This window comes from Chrysochloris asiatica, unplaced genomic scaffold (assembly GCF_000296735.1).
Source record: "Chrysochloris asiatica unplaced genomic scaffold, ChrAsi1.0 scaffold00057, whole genome shotgun sequence".
Lineage (NCBI taxonomy): Eukaryota > Metazoa > Chordata > Mammalia > Afrosoricida > Chrysochloridae > Chrysochloris > Chrysochloris asiatica.
The window spans coordinates 2490747-2505944 of record NW_006408575.1 but is presented as its reverse complement, the minus strand read 5'-3'; the positions used below and the strand labels follow the sequence as shown (position 1 = coordinate 2505944).

Here is a 15198-nt window from a genome sequence, read left to right as displayed (position 1 = left end):
CTGGAAGCTCTGCTGTATCCTGTCCACCATGGTTGACCCTGCTGGCATTTAAAATATCAGTGGCATAGCTTTCAACATCACAGCAACATGCAAGCCACTACAATGTGAGAAGTTGAGAGCTCAGTGGTGGAAATTAATATTATCCAATAATTTTGGCATTCTGTTGGGTTCACCTTTCTTTGTAATAGGAACAAATATGGATCTTTCCCAGTCAACTGACCAGGTCTTCAAAATTTCTTGGCATAAATTAGTGACTGCTTCCAGTGTTCCATCAGTTTGTTGAAACATTTCCATTTGTATTCTGTCAATTCCTCACTATACCTTTACTGGAATTTGGACTTCTTCAAAATCAGATCTTGATTATATGCTACCTCCTGAAATAGCTGAATGTCACTCAGCTCTTATTGGTACATGACTGTAGGCACCTTTTTTTTTTGGTGCTTCCTGCATTTGTCAGTATCTTGCCTATTGTAATGGGGGTGAAATGATATCTCATTGTGGTTCTGATTTTCATCTCTCTGATGGCTAATGATGTTGAGCATCTTTTCATGTATTTGGTGAACAATTGAATGTTCTCTTTGATGAAATGGTTAATCAAGTACTTTGACCATTTTATGATTTGGCTGTCTTTTTATTGTTAAGTTGTCAAAGTTTTAAAGCATCTGATACAACAACTACAGTAATCAAAATAAGCTGATACTGATAAAATAATAGATACATAGACCAATGGAAGAGAATTGAGATCATAGAAATAAACCCACACATCTATGGTCAACTGATTATTGATAAGGGTACAAGTCCATTTGATGGGGAAAGAAGATATCTTCAATAAATGTTCTGGGAAAACTGGATTTCTGCATGCAGAAAATGAAACATGCTTCGTACCATACATAAAACCAATGAAAAATTTATTAAGGACTTAAATGTACATGTTAAAATCATAAAATTCTTAGAAGAAAATGCAGGGCAACACTGTAATAGCTTGCAATAATGGTTTATTTAATATATTAGCAATAGACAAAATAAATGGAACCTCATAAAAACTTTAAAATTTTATACCAAAGAAATGAAAAGACAAGCTACCACTTAGTAGAGTAGCTTCTGCAACTATATATTCAATATGAATCTAATAACCAAAATATACATACATAAAACTTTGACAGACTAACAACAAAAAGACAAGTAACACATAGAGTTTTCATTGGCTGACATTTCTAGAAGTATATTTCCAGGTCTTTCTCCCTAGTCTTAGTCTGGAAGCGCCACTGAAACCTCTTCAGTATTATAGCAACCAAAGCTTCCATTGGAAGAGAGTGTCAGGGAATTAAACCCAGGTCTCTCACATGGAAGGTGAGAATTCTACTACAGAACCACCACTGCCCCATCCTACATGCCTATGAAACTGACCGTTGCCTTGTCTCTCTCTCACAACAGGCTGTGTGTTCTGGGAGAATAGTGACCCAACCTATCTGATTTCTTGCAGTTCTCCAGCAGCAAAGGCCAATTGCTGAAGGCATCCAGGATGTGCAATAGACACTTATTATGTGAACATGTGAGAGAACAAGATGCCATTTATATTTTGCTGAAGATAATTAAAAAACGACTGCAGCAGTACATTGACAGGGAACTTCCAGAAACTCAATCTGGATTCAGAAGAGGACATAGAATGAGATATATCATTGCTGATGTCTTGGCTGAAAGCAGAGAATACCAGAAAGATGTTTATTTGTGCTTTATTGACTAAGCAAAGGCTTTAGACTTGTGGATCATAGCAAACTATGAGTAACATTGCAAAGAATGGGTATTCCAGAACACTTGATTGTGCTCATGAGGAACCTGTACATAGACTAAGAGGCAGTCATTCAAACAGAACAAAGAGATACTGAGTAGTTTAAAATTAGGAAAGGTGTGGGCCTGAGCTGTATTCTTTCACCATACTTACTCAATTTGTATGCTGAGCAAATAATCTGAGAAGCTGGATTATATGAAGAAAAGAACTGGAGGCAGACTCATTAACAACCTGCGATATGCAAATGATACAACCTTGTTTGCTGAAAATGAAGAGGACTTAGAAAATTTAGTGATGAAGATCAAAGACCACAGTCTTTGGTATGGGTTGCACCTCAATATAAAGAAAACACAAATTTTCACCACTGGAGCAATAATAACATCATGATAAATGAAGACAAAATTCAGGTTGTCAAATACTTCATTTTGTTTGGATCCACTATCAACACTCATGGAAGAAGCAGTCAAGAAATCAAATGACATACTGCAGTAAGAAAATCTGCTGCACAATTCTTCTTTAAAGTGTTCAAGAGCAAAGATGTTAGTTTGAGGTCGAACATGCTCCTGACCTAAGCCATGGTATTTTCAATATCCTCATATGCATGTGAAAGTTGCATAATAAATAAGGAAGACCATAGAAGAATTGATGCATTTGAGTTACAGTGCTAGAGAAGAATATTGAAAGTACCACAGACTACCCAGAAGAATAAACAAATTTATATTGGAAGAAATACAGCCAGAATGCTTTATACAAGCCAGGATGGTGAGACTTCGTCTCTCATATTTTGGGCATATTATCAGTAGGGACCAGTCCTGGAGAAGAACATTATGCTTGGTAAAGCAGAAGTTCAAACAAAAAAGAGGAACATCCTCCACTGAGAGGGATTGGCTCAGTGGCAACAATGGGCCCAGATAGATGTAACTATTGTGAGGATGGCACAAGACTGGGCAGTGTTTCATTATGTTGTGTGCTGATGTGTTGTGTGTCATTATTGGTCAATATGAATCGGAACCATCTCAATGACACCTAACAACAATGTGTATGTGTGCATATATGTGTTGTTGTTGTTAAGTACCGTCAAATCGATTCCAACCCATAGCGACCCTGTATAGGGTTTCCAAGGAGCAGCTGGTAAGCTTGAACCACTGATGTTGCAGTTCAAACAACTTTGCAGTCTGATGCATAAGGACTCTCTCTCTCTCTATATATATATATATTCTGCGTATATAATGAGTAAATGGCAGGCACACTGAGGCTTCCAACTATCCAGTTGTTGTTGCTGCTTTTATGTGCCATTGAGTCGATCCTGACTCATAGGGTTTCTGAGATTGGTTGATGGGTTTGAACTGCTAACCTTGTGGTTAGCAGTCCAGTGCTTATCTTGTAGTGCCATAGCAGGGCTCCATCCAGTTATTAGTACCATACAAATTCCAGTGACACTTTTATTTTTGAAGTACTTTATTTCCAGCAGTTCACACTAGTTATGTATCAAGCAAGCACTCATTATGTTAATCAAGAATTAATTCATCTGTCCTTTGGTATTGTAATCTTGTCCTAATTGTAAGCTTGTCCTAATGTCCAAAGCTGGGTTGGGGGCCCCAAGGGTTAAAGAGGCCTCACTCCATCTCAGGAAGCAAGGGGCACCCTTGTGAATCAATCTTCAACATTTGGAAGTTGGGTTTGGCTCATAGGCAAATAGTAGTGCAAATTTAGTATGTGACATAAATAAGACACAGTGCCATGGTTCTAGGCATATGAGGGGGGGAAGGCACATCACACAGAGAACCCTGGAGAAAATTCAGGCCATTCTCTATCTTTTCAATATGCCTTTTCTCACCCACCGGTGACTTTTAATCTCATCCCCTAGTCTATGACAAGCCATAAGCTACTGAATACATTTTAATTTTTTCTCCATGAGATCAACTTGGTTCCATGTATATTTCAGTTGTTTCCCATATGCCTACAAGAACATCCAATTTTCATTCAGGTCCCTTCTAATGGCACTTAATAAATACATTCTGGGATCTGACAGAATTAGGCTGTCGTATTTCAAACCCCTCTAAAAAAATCCTGTACAAAATTCAAACAAGACACCTGAGAACTTAGAGCTCTGGGTTGTCCCTGAGCTCTGGTCTATTTCTTCCATTGCTGTATCTCTAGGGCAGAAGTTTACTTCCCTGACCACACACTGAAAATACCAGAGAATCTTCTAAATTCCCCCAGCTCAGACCATTGCATCAGGATCTCTGGAGTGGGATCCTGACCCTGTCTCCAGCTCCCCTACTGAATGCAGTAAGGACCAGATTTACAGCCAGCAACCGTGTCCACACACAGTAGGCTCTCAGTGTTTATGAAACCCACGAATGGGTCTCCTATTTTATTATCTGCTCCATCATTTTTATAAGAAATCTGAGCTGGAAAGAAAAGGACAATGAAACAAGAGCATCTTGTAAAGCGAGTTTAGGGCTGGGAAAGGGACTGTGGGACTGGGTTTTTCCTGCATTATGCGGAGTACTCATGCTTTAACAAGCCCAGAAGCAGAGTTATCAACTGTCTGACACAGACATGTACATAATTCTTAAAAGCCCTTCAAAACCAGAGCTAACAGCTTTAGGCACTGCAATTATAACAACACAGAGATGTCCTTGGAAACAAATCTAAACTGCCACCTGTTTTGACATACACTCTAACGTGGGTTGGTTTCAAACTTTGTAATTTGTATTAAGATCACATGAGATCATCATTTCTGTCTTCTGTGAATCTTACAATGGCTTTTAGTACAAAAGATCTACCAGTGGCTGCACCCAAAAGTGCCTCAATGGGTTGGTTGTCCTTGAGCAGGAACTGTTTTGGGGGGCTTCCATTTCCAGGTTCTAAAAAGGGATGTACAATAGGTTTGATCTCACAGAGTTCAAGAGATGGGCTACCTAGAGTAAAGAACTGAGAAGAATCCTGAGGTAGAACCAGGGTTCATGGGAAAAGATGCCATATTGATTAATAATGTCTGCAGTGGGTACAGGAATGGACTCAGAGTGAATGCTTCCATTTGCCAATGCGGACCAGCTGGTGACTGGGACCATCCTGAGACCACTACCTGAGTCACCTGCTACCAATGGGAATCGACATCACAATGTCCAAGGGGTTCCCACATCCTCAGCCTCATGTCATTCTCACCACAGCCCTGGATGTTAGGCCTTTGTGGATGGGGAAACTGAGGCTGTGTCATATGACTAAAGCCCCACCACTAAGGGTTCATAGCCCTGCTGCCTTCAGGCCCTCAATGCCTCCTGGAACCAGCTGGGATTCTCCTGGATTCCCTTCTACCAGGAAACAGGAAGCCAAGACATGACCTAACCTCCTCACCCCACCACACCTTTAATCACCTATTTCACAGAGCTTTCTCTATGCTTTGCATGCTCACTGGTCCGAGAACACGGCTGCATTGTACTTCTGTGGCCAACCACCTTATGCACTCTACCTCACACGCCCTGAAAATCCCTTCTTCCCTGCAGCAGCCTCTGCATTTGCCCACACACATTCCAGAACCGTGACTTGATCACACTCTCCCCCCACTGCACTGATAAGTTCAGAGCTCCCCCTTGAGAGAGCCGAGGGGTTCATCAGCGAGATATCTCAGTTCCCAGAGGACTAAAAGATGGCTGCTCAGTCTGGCATCTGCTGACACCACATCTAGGAAGTGAACTGTCACGCCACGCACTTCTCTCCTTCTGCAACCACACAGAAGACAGGTAGCATTCATGTGGGTGACTGGATGGGGGCACAGGGAAGACTGGCTGGAGGCTGTCTGCACAGCCTGCCCCATCAGCTGTTACATGCCATCCTGGGTGTGGTGGCCCTGAGCTGCATCCACTTCTTTATTTGGTCCTGGCTGGAGCCCTGGGTTTGCCACATGAACCTTTAGTGCCCTCCCACATCAGGCACTTTGGAAGGCCCACCCTCCTCTCCTGCTGCCTTCTGACTGCTCTTCACCCACCCTAACCTAATCTCCTCCCCGCTCCCACCTTTTCTTCACTTCCTTTCCCTCCCAGGTCACAGCCTCTGAGCCTCCCCTATCTCCGTAACAATGTGGGCTCTAAGCTGGACATCTAAGAGGCCAGCCGCCAGCCCCATGGAGCTGGGCCTGGGGTTCTAGCCAGGAAGCTAGAGGGCACATAGCCTCTCTGTCCGTTCACATCCACAAGACTCCATTCCGGGTTTCCTTTCTTGTCTTGGGCCTCCAGGACAGTCACTGGCTGGCCTGGCTGCAGACTCACTTCATGGCTGTTTCTGGCCACAAAAGGATACGCTGCCACCACCTGAAACATGTGGAAAACAACACTGAGATAGTCAGTGTGAGCAGACAGATAACCCCAACCCACAGAAGCTGTTTGTCCAGTTCTCCCTACCTAACTCTGACTGCTGCCCATCCGTCACCTCCAAGGTCATCCTTGGTAAAAAGACAAGGATCCTTCTGCTGCCTCTGCAGCTAATACTGTGGAGCAGGTGCTGAGCCACACTTTGCCTGGCTCTACTTCTACCTGCCCTACTTTATTTCATATAAAAGAACTGAGGTTCAGAGAAGTCAAGGAACTTATCCAGGACCACACAGCAGAACTACAACACAGGCCTAGGACTGTGTGGCCTCAGTGATCTTGACCCACTGCTGCCATCTCAGCGAGCAGAGGACTTCCCAGATCCAAGGGTTCCCCCTGCCCAAGCCAGTTCCCTACCTCGGAGATGGAGATTGGGTGACTTGATTCTATGCAGGAAAGGAATTGAATTGGATCAATAATTGGACTGGGGGAGTCGGTCTGGCCCCTACCCTCTCCTCAGCAGCATTTTGCTCCGCTCTGCCCTTTGCCCTTCCCCAGCCACATTGGCTCGGGTCAGCCCTTCAGACCACCATTATGTTTCTTGCCACTGGGCTTGTACGTGTGCTGTGCAGGCTCTCTGGAGAGCTCTTGCCATCTTCATTCTAGCACAGCCCCTTCATCAAATCAAAACCTACGCACCTGTCAGAGCTGAGAAACAGCATCACTCTCAGAAAAACCGCTCAGAGCCTCTCTCCCACCTACGGCTAGAGCACTTACCGCTGCTGTGACTTGACAATTATCTTGGTGATTATTTCATTAATCACTGTGCTCCCCAGGCCCCAAATTATAAATTTGAGAAAAGCAAGGACCAAGATCTACTTTTGTTCATCATTATATTGCTCATCTAGCACAGTGTCTGGCCAACACTGAATGAATGAATGAATGAATGAATGAATGAATGATCAATCAAAGAAATCCCACACACCCTGTTGACTTGGGGGAAGGGCTAGCGCTTTATTGTTGGTGCAGCAGGGAAAACCACATTGAAATCTGCACCAAAACCCATTCTTCCTGGCCCTAGCACTGTCCAAGGAGTCTTGGTGGTACAACAGTTAAGCACTTACCAAAAGATCACTGGTTCAAACCTACCTGTAGTTCTGTGGGAGAAAAGGCTTGGCAATCTGCTTCTATAAAGATAACATCCTTGGAAATCCTATGAAGCCGTTATTCTCTATCCTATGTGATCACTGTGAGTCCAAACCAACTAAAAGGCACCCAACACTGCCACCACTACCCCTGGTCAGAACAAGGCCCTCTAGACAGGAGGACTGTACACCAGACAGACGAGGACAATCAAAGCCCACGCACAAGGGGCCATGGGAGTCACACCCCATCTCCTCCCAGACTCACCTGGGTCATAGTTGGCACTGAGGAAACTGGGGCCAGAATGGGCTCTGGTGTTAGAGGCTGGGAATCCTCGTGTGACCTCACCTGCCCTCTGAACTTCTCCTCACTGGGGATGGCATGGTACAGCTGCAATTTCCCAGCTGGCAAGTACCCGCGTTGTCCTAAGAAAAATGCAGAACATTATTCCATTGTGAGCCATTTTCGTTTTAGTGAATGGATATAAATGTGGCCAACACAGCTTCTCAACACTAAAGAGGATCTGCAAATCCTCTAGGAACCTCTCAAACCATCCCATATACATGATCTTACTACTTCCTGGTTCTGCTTGCACATCCCATGATAGGAGGCAGCCCACTCCGTTCTGAACATCTCTGACACAAAGCTCTTCCTTGCACTGGCATGAAACCTGCTTTGCAGGTGCTGGTATTACTGGTCCCCACTCTCCTCTGGTGGCTACTCAGAGCAAGTGCTTTCCTCTCCCTGGGCCAGCCTATCTTCTCTCCAAGTGCCCCTAGACCCATCTAATGTAGCAATGACTAGTGTGTTCATTGCTCTCCTTATAAATGGCTATAATGTCTGAGAGCTTGCTGGGTATATTTAAGCATTTAGTCTTCAGATTTATCCTTTTTTTTTTTTTAAATTTTTATTGTGAATTGAGTGAAAGTTTACAGGGCAGAGCATCAATTTTATATTCAGCAAATCCTATACTTTGTTTCATTACAATGATTATAATCCCCTCCATCAGTTAACAGTATTTCTCTCTATTCATTTTAGCTCTTTTTTTTTTTTTTAAACACTCAGGCATATATAATAATTACACCACCAAAGGGCACATTCTGCAAGCCTGCCTCCTGACCACCACCTCTCAGTCCCTCTCTTTCCATGAATCCAGAGTACTCAGCTGCTCCCTCTCTCCATGTCCCCATCTCTGCCTCCATCTCTGGTGTTGCTGCCTCTATGCATAGGGTTCCACATTCTGTTTGTGCTCTTCTTCCTTGATGGTCCTAGGGTCCTCTGTTTCTGGACTGTAAGATTAACTAATCCCCCCCCCCCATTTTTGTTACAAAACTTTTACCTTTACAATTGTGACAGTCACAATTAGTCATGATAACAATTACTATTGAATCATAAGACTCTTAGCCCCATCTCTTTTCACCAGACATGTCTAGACAAGATGAAAACTATTCAGTGGGTTCATATTCATTCTTGAAGGTAGGATTGCTGCTATCATTTTACGGTGGAACCAACAGGTAAGAGAGGCTTCATGCCTTCCCCAAGATGATTCAGTTAGTACAGTAACAAGACTGGGATTTAAGGTCAGTCCCTTGACACCAGGGGGTCTTGCATTGAATCCCCATCCCATTATTTCCCCACTTTGAATTATGAGAGTGTCTTTCATGATTTCTGTCTGATTTGTACTATTTGATTATTTTTTAATGGACCCACTTTTGAAAATTTATTCTGGTACTATTCAATAATATGAATAAAATGACCAGTTTATGAACTAGTTATATATTTTTGCTAATACATACTAAGATAACCTACGTAAAAATTATAATAAAAGCTGTCTTTATGGGGGGAAAGAGTCCCTGAATGGCAGCAAGAATTAAGTCCTGGTTTGAACCCACCCAGAAGTACCTTGAAAGAAAGGACTGGCAATGTGCTTCTGAAAGCTCACAACCATGAAAACCCTGTGGAGGGCAGTTGTACTCAGAAACATATGACATCACCAAGAGTTGGAAATGAGCTGGCTGCTCATGGGAGATTGGAAGTTCAAATCTACCCAGAGGCACCTTGGAATAAAGACCTGGAGATCTGTTTCCAAAAGGTCAGCCACTGAAAATCCCATGAAGCACAGTTCTACTGTGACACACATGGGATCACTGCAAGTCAGAGATTATGGCAGCAACTGGCTTGGTTTTAAATGTATAGGGGGGAAAACTGTAATGGATCCCCTACCAACAATCCTATGTAATACTCATTTTGCAGGTCAGAAGTCCCACATGCCCCATATACCCTGGGGATGCTGCAGATCAGCACAGGACTGGGAATCACAAGGTCTGTTGTTCAAGCCCACCAGTTGCTCTTTGGAAACTCTATAGAGGGTTGCTGTGAGTCAGAACTGACTCAATGGCACTTAACAATGACATGCCCCACTTTGGAAGATATTCTGCTGTGCCTCACAACCAACCATCTCTTCCTGGGTTCATTGTGCCATCTGGCCTCCAAATCTGTCACACTACAGCCCCCGTACCAGAGCAGCAGCACAAGGCTGTGGCCAGGGCAGAATAATCACCTCCCTCATTCTGGACATCAGACTTCATTAATGTAGCCAAGAGCCAAGCATCCCCTTTCCTCCATCTTTCTGGGTGATGCTGAAGTTCTCTCATCTCTTCAAAATAGTCTGTGATGTCCCTAAAGCAAAGCACTTGTCTGACTTGCACAGAGCTCAACTCAGTTTGATGGAAGTTGAAGGCAAACCTGACTTCCTTTTTTTTTTTTTTTTTAACATTTTACCCACTGTTGATTCATACTAAGCCCTACACTGTCCCCCAAGCCTTACACTTTCTGATAGGCTCATATCTATCCTAGACTTGCACAGCCAGATTCTGTCCCCCAACTGACTTCTGTTGGATGGTTTCCCAAAAGGAAAGGAGGGGCCCATTAAGACCCACACGTACCCCCAGTGTCCACCAGCCAGCGGCTGCTGTTGCCTTTGGTGTCCTTGTTTTGAAGGAGAGCCACGATTTGGCCCCGCGGTACTGTCAGGTCCAGAGTCCCACACCCACTGATGCTGCTTGTTACCTGGTAAAGCTTCCCGGGGCCATACTTGCTGAGGAGGGCCTGCACCTGGCGTTCAGCCCCTGGAAGGAGTGGCTGAGGAGAGGAGAGACAGAGACAGACAGTGCTCATGTGAGGGTACCAAAGCCAGTGCCAATGTTTATTCACATCCTGAGAACCACGAGTCCTGGGCCTGGGTCTGGCCCTACCTCTGCTGTTGATGGGCTGTGTAACCCTGACAAAAGCCCTTACTAGTAGATGGTTGGGTTAGGTGAGAAATATGAGGGGGATTCAAGGAGTTCATGGGAAATTTCTATTATCTTTTCATCCCATTTTTCTATGAACTTTTTGAAGTCCATTGTATATGCTCTTGTTGTTGTTAAGTGCTGATGAGTCATTTCCGATGAATAGCCACCCTGTACTGTATATAGGGTTGCTATGATTCGGAATTGACTCGACGGCACTTGACAACTACATAGGGTTTCCAAGGAGCAACTGGTGAGCTTGAATCACCGACCTTGAGGCTCAAAGTGACTTTGCAGTTCAGTGTATTACCCCACAGCACCACTGGAGGAACCCAAAACTATGGCCCTCAGCCACTCTTCAGGTCTGGAACTGAATTCAACCTCATGGTTCAATTTTCAGCCAAATCGTATGTATGTCTACAGAGGGAACAACATACTAGTAAGGTATGCTCACAGTGGAATGGTCAACCATTCATGATCAAAAGGGCAACTTTTACCTAAGGACCAAGTTCAGAAGGGTTGGAAAGGAGGTTGGAATGGAGATAAGAACCCCAAGGGAAGTGGGATAACTGCTGTTCCATGGAGGGGATTGCAATCATTGAGATGAAATGATGTGTAGGATTTGATGAATGCAAAACTGATGATCTGTTATGTAAATCTTTACCCAATTCACAATGAAATGTTTCAAAACAAAAACTGTCTGCTGAGATTTTCATATGCAAATATTATGGATTAAACTGTGCCCCTCAAAAAAAAAAACAACAACTTGTGATGAAACCCTAACCCCCAGTACTTGTGAATGTGAACTTGTTTGGAAACAGAGTCTTAGCAGATGTAATCAAGTTAAGATAAAGACAGAGTGGTTTATGGTGGTGTGGCGCTGTGGGTTAAAGCTCTGGACTGCAAAGTCATTGAACTGCAAAGTTGGTGGTTCAAACTCACCATCTGCTCCTTGGAAACAGGGTTGCTATGAGTCGGAAGTGACTCAAAAGCACTTAACAACATCAACAACAAATCTTGATATTGGAGTCCTGGTGTGGAGCTGTAGGATAAAACTGGACTGTTAACCACAAGGTCAGCTTGACCTCACCAGCCACTCCCTGGAGACCCTATACAACGTAGCTATGAGTCAGAACCAACTTGACAGCACTTCACAACAATTGTTATATTAGGAGGAAGACAGATGCCAAAATTTTGGAGCTCTCCAAGTAATACTGGGACTACACATGCTGAAAGGAGAGAAACAACACTCCACAGTGCCAACAATGAGAATGTCCTCCCCGAGATCTGGTACTCTGACTTTGGACTTGTAGCCTCCTAACCAGTGGGAAGGAAGCACAGAGGCTCTGTACAATAAGAACTGGACTGTGGAACAAAAGACCAGTGGTTCAAGTCTACTAGCCTCTCTGTGGGAGAAAGATGAGGCTTTCTGCTCCCACTAAGATTTTCAGCCTCTGAAACCCAATACATAAGGGTTGCTATGAGCTGGTACTGACTAAGGAGCTCTGGTAGCGTAGTGGTTATGACTCGGGCTGCTAACCTCAAGGTCGGCAGTTTGAAACTACCAGTGGTTCCGTGGAAGAAAGATGAGGCGGTCTGCTCCCGTAAAGATTTACAGCCTCGGAAGCCCTTTGTAGGGTCACTATGAGTCGGAACCATGGTACTTAACAACAACAACATGAGTTGGAACCGACTAGTCAGCACTTAACAAGAACAAAATCCTTATATTTTTGTGTATAAGAGGAAATTTGGACTCAGAGACAAACACACAGGAGAGCAGGCCATGTAAAAACAGGCCCGAGACATCTATGTTAAGGATTGAATTGTGTTGAATTCCTGGCATTCTTAACTGTGAATGTGATCCTATTTGGACATAGGGTTTTCTTCTGTTATGTTAATGAAGTCACACCAACATAGGGTTGTCTTAGTTACCCAGTACTGCAGTAAAACAAATACTATGTGCAAAGAGCAGCTCTATTGCACATGAGGGCTGCTATGAGTCGAGTTAGAACCAACTCGATGGCCCCTAGCAATACCACCAGCAGTGTGGGGACGATCCTAAACCTAATCATTGCTGAACGATAAAGAGACCAAAATAGAAACACACAAAGGATGCCAGTGAGAATCGTCTAGAAGCCAAGGAGCACCAAGGACCAAGGGATGCCCAGGGCTACAGACAGGAAAGGAATAAATAGGCCCTAAACACAGATATGGACTGTCTGCCTCCAGAATTGGGAGGAAATAAATTTCTGTTCTTTAAAGGCATCTGCTCGTGGTATTTTTTGTGTCACAGTTGTTGTTATTAGGTGCTGTCCAGTCAGTTCTGATGCATAACAACATTATGCATAACAGAACAAAACACTGCCCGGTCCTGTGACATCCTCACAAACGATACACTTGAGTCCACTGCTGCCGTCACTGTGCAAATCAATTTCCTTGAGGTCTTCCTCTTTTTCATTGACTCTCCACTCTACCAAGCCAAGCATGATGTCCTTCTCCAGGGACTGGTCCCTCCTGATGACATGTCTGAAGTATGAAAGACGAAGTATGAGAGACAAAGTCTCACCGTCCTCACTTATAAGGAGCATTCTGGCTGCACTTCTTCCAACACAGATTTGTTCGTTTGGCAGCCCATGGCACTTTCAATAGTCTCCTCCAACACCATAATTCAAATGCATCAATTCTTCTACGGTCTTCCTTACTCATTGTCCAGCTTTCACAGTAGCATGCGAAAGTTGGATATAGAGAGCTCACTGCCAGCAACCACCAGAGGGGAGAAGAGAGGCATGGAACGGCTTCATCTCAGCACCTCCAGAAGAAATGAACGCTGTCGACTCAGGGTTGATTTCAGTCTCTACAGGATAAGCTGGACTACTAACTACAAGCTTGGCAGTTCAAACTCACCAGCCACTCCTCGGAAACCCTATAAAGGGTCACTACGAGTCAGAATTGACTTGACTGCCCTTAATAACAACAACATCTGGAACTGAGAGAATAAATTTCTGTTGTTTTGAGTCGTCCAGTTTGTGGTAAATGGTTATGGCAGCTTTAGGAGACTACAACAGTTTGCAAAGACATTGCAGAGAAGAAATCTTTAATTTCGCTCTAAAATCCCTTCCACATCTAGACTGCCAGGATTCTCTAAAATTCTAACTCAAATTCTGAAGTTCCTCCATTACAGAACTCTTAGCATTGGGCCCTAAATTCTGCCCATAACATCAGGCTAAATTATCCCACAGGAAAATGCCTTTTCAGGGCTTTCAAGTTTTCAACCCCTCTGGAATGTGAGCTTCGGGAAAGTTTCAGGCTTTATTCATCAGGCATATCAAGAACAATATCAACAACAGCAGCAGCACCACCACAGGGCTTGGCAGTAGAGGGTCCGCCACATATGTAAATGAGGAAAAATGTTAGGTTTTAACCTCAACTATTTATTAAGAACCTATACAGCACTGTGGGTTAATGAGCTGGACTGAAAAGTCAGTTTGAACTGCAAGGTTGGCGGTTTAAGCTCACCAGTCACTCCTCGGAAACTCGATACAGGGTTGCTATGGGTCAGAAGTGACTCAGCGGCACTTAACAAAAACAACAACAATACTACTTTATATTATACTTTGTGAATGGTATAAAGAGCAGATTAGAACTGCTCCCTAGGCTTTCTAAGACTGTAAATCTTTACAGAAACAGACTACATCATCTTTCTCCCACAAAGCAGCCTGTGGGTCTGAATCACTGACCTTGTAATTAGCAGCTTATCACTTAACCCGCTGTGCCACTATACATATACCATACCATAGTTGCTCTCTATGGAGTCCCAGTGTGGCGCTGCGGGTTAATGCACTGGACTGCAAGGTCAGTCTGAACCACAAGGCTGGCAGTTCAAGCTCACCAGTTGCTCCTTGGAAACCCTATACAGGGTCGCTATGGGTCAGAACACACTCAATGGCATTTAACAATAACAATAGAAGTTGCTCTCTATGGTTGTCTCTGGGGAGGCAGGTGTGGCGTGTTAGGCAAAGGAGTCTTTCAAGTCCATTTGGACAAAGACTCTGACATTTCCTTCATCCCAATGTGGACACCAAGTCAGGATCAACAACCAGGAGAGCCCGATGTCTCTAAACAGGCCCTGAAACAAAAGTACAGAGACTGTTGGGGTTTTTTTTTTGTTTTGTTTTGTTTTGTTTTGTTTTTAGAACTGTGGTGTTAGCCTAAGTAAGAAAGCCAGTAAGGGAAAACAAACAAAAACAAAATTGCCTTCTCTTCTGTCTGCCAGGCACCTACTTGTGCAGAGAACAGCAGTGCCCCCTAGAGGAGCCCCAGAGGAAAGCAAGTAAAGATACCAGTAGGGCAGTTTCTGTCCTGGGTGGTCACCTCAATTGTGCTGGGCTCTATGTTAATGCTGTAGGTGTCTTTGAGTCGATTTTGACTCAAAGTGATTCCATATGACAGAGGACAACTTCCCACAGGGCTTCCTTGACTGTGGTGCTATGCTGGTTTGTTTGTTTTGTTTGTGTGTGTGTGGTTTGAACCACAAAGTCAATGGTTTAAGCTCACCAGCTGCTCCTTGGAAACCCTCTACAGGGTCACTATGATTAGTAACTGACTCGATGACACTTAACAACAACAATCTTCAAGAGAGTAGATTGCCAGGTCCTTTCTCCCA

General features: G+C 43.9%; 1 protein-coding gene across 1 annotated transcript in view; it reads right to left on the bottom strand.

Annotated features, from left to right (window-relative positions):
- Window positions 1–5895: 5895 nt before the first annotated feature.
- ARHGEF37 (Rho guanine nucleotide exchange factor (GEF) 37) overlaps window positions 5896–15198 on the bottom strand; it is a 55585-nt gene continuing 46282 nt past the window's right edge. The window contains exons 10-12 of the mRNA XM_006863941.1: window positions 10191–10386; window positions 7513–7670; window positions 5896–6105 (exon numbers count right to left, since the gene is read on the bottom strand). Coding sequence (XP_006864003.1) covers window positions 5896–6105; window positions 7513–7670; window positions 10191–10386 — 564 coding nt within the window. The remainder of the gene's footprint in view (window positions 6106–7512; window positions 7671–10190; window positions 10387–15198) is intronic.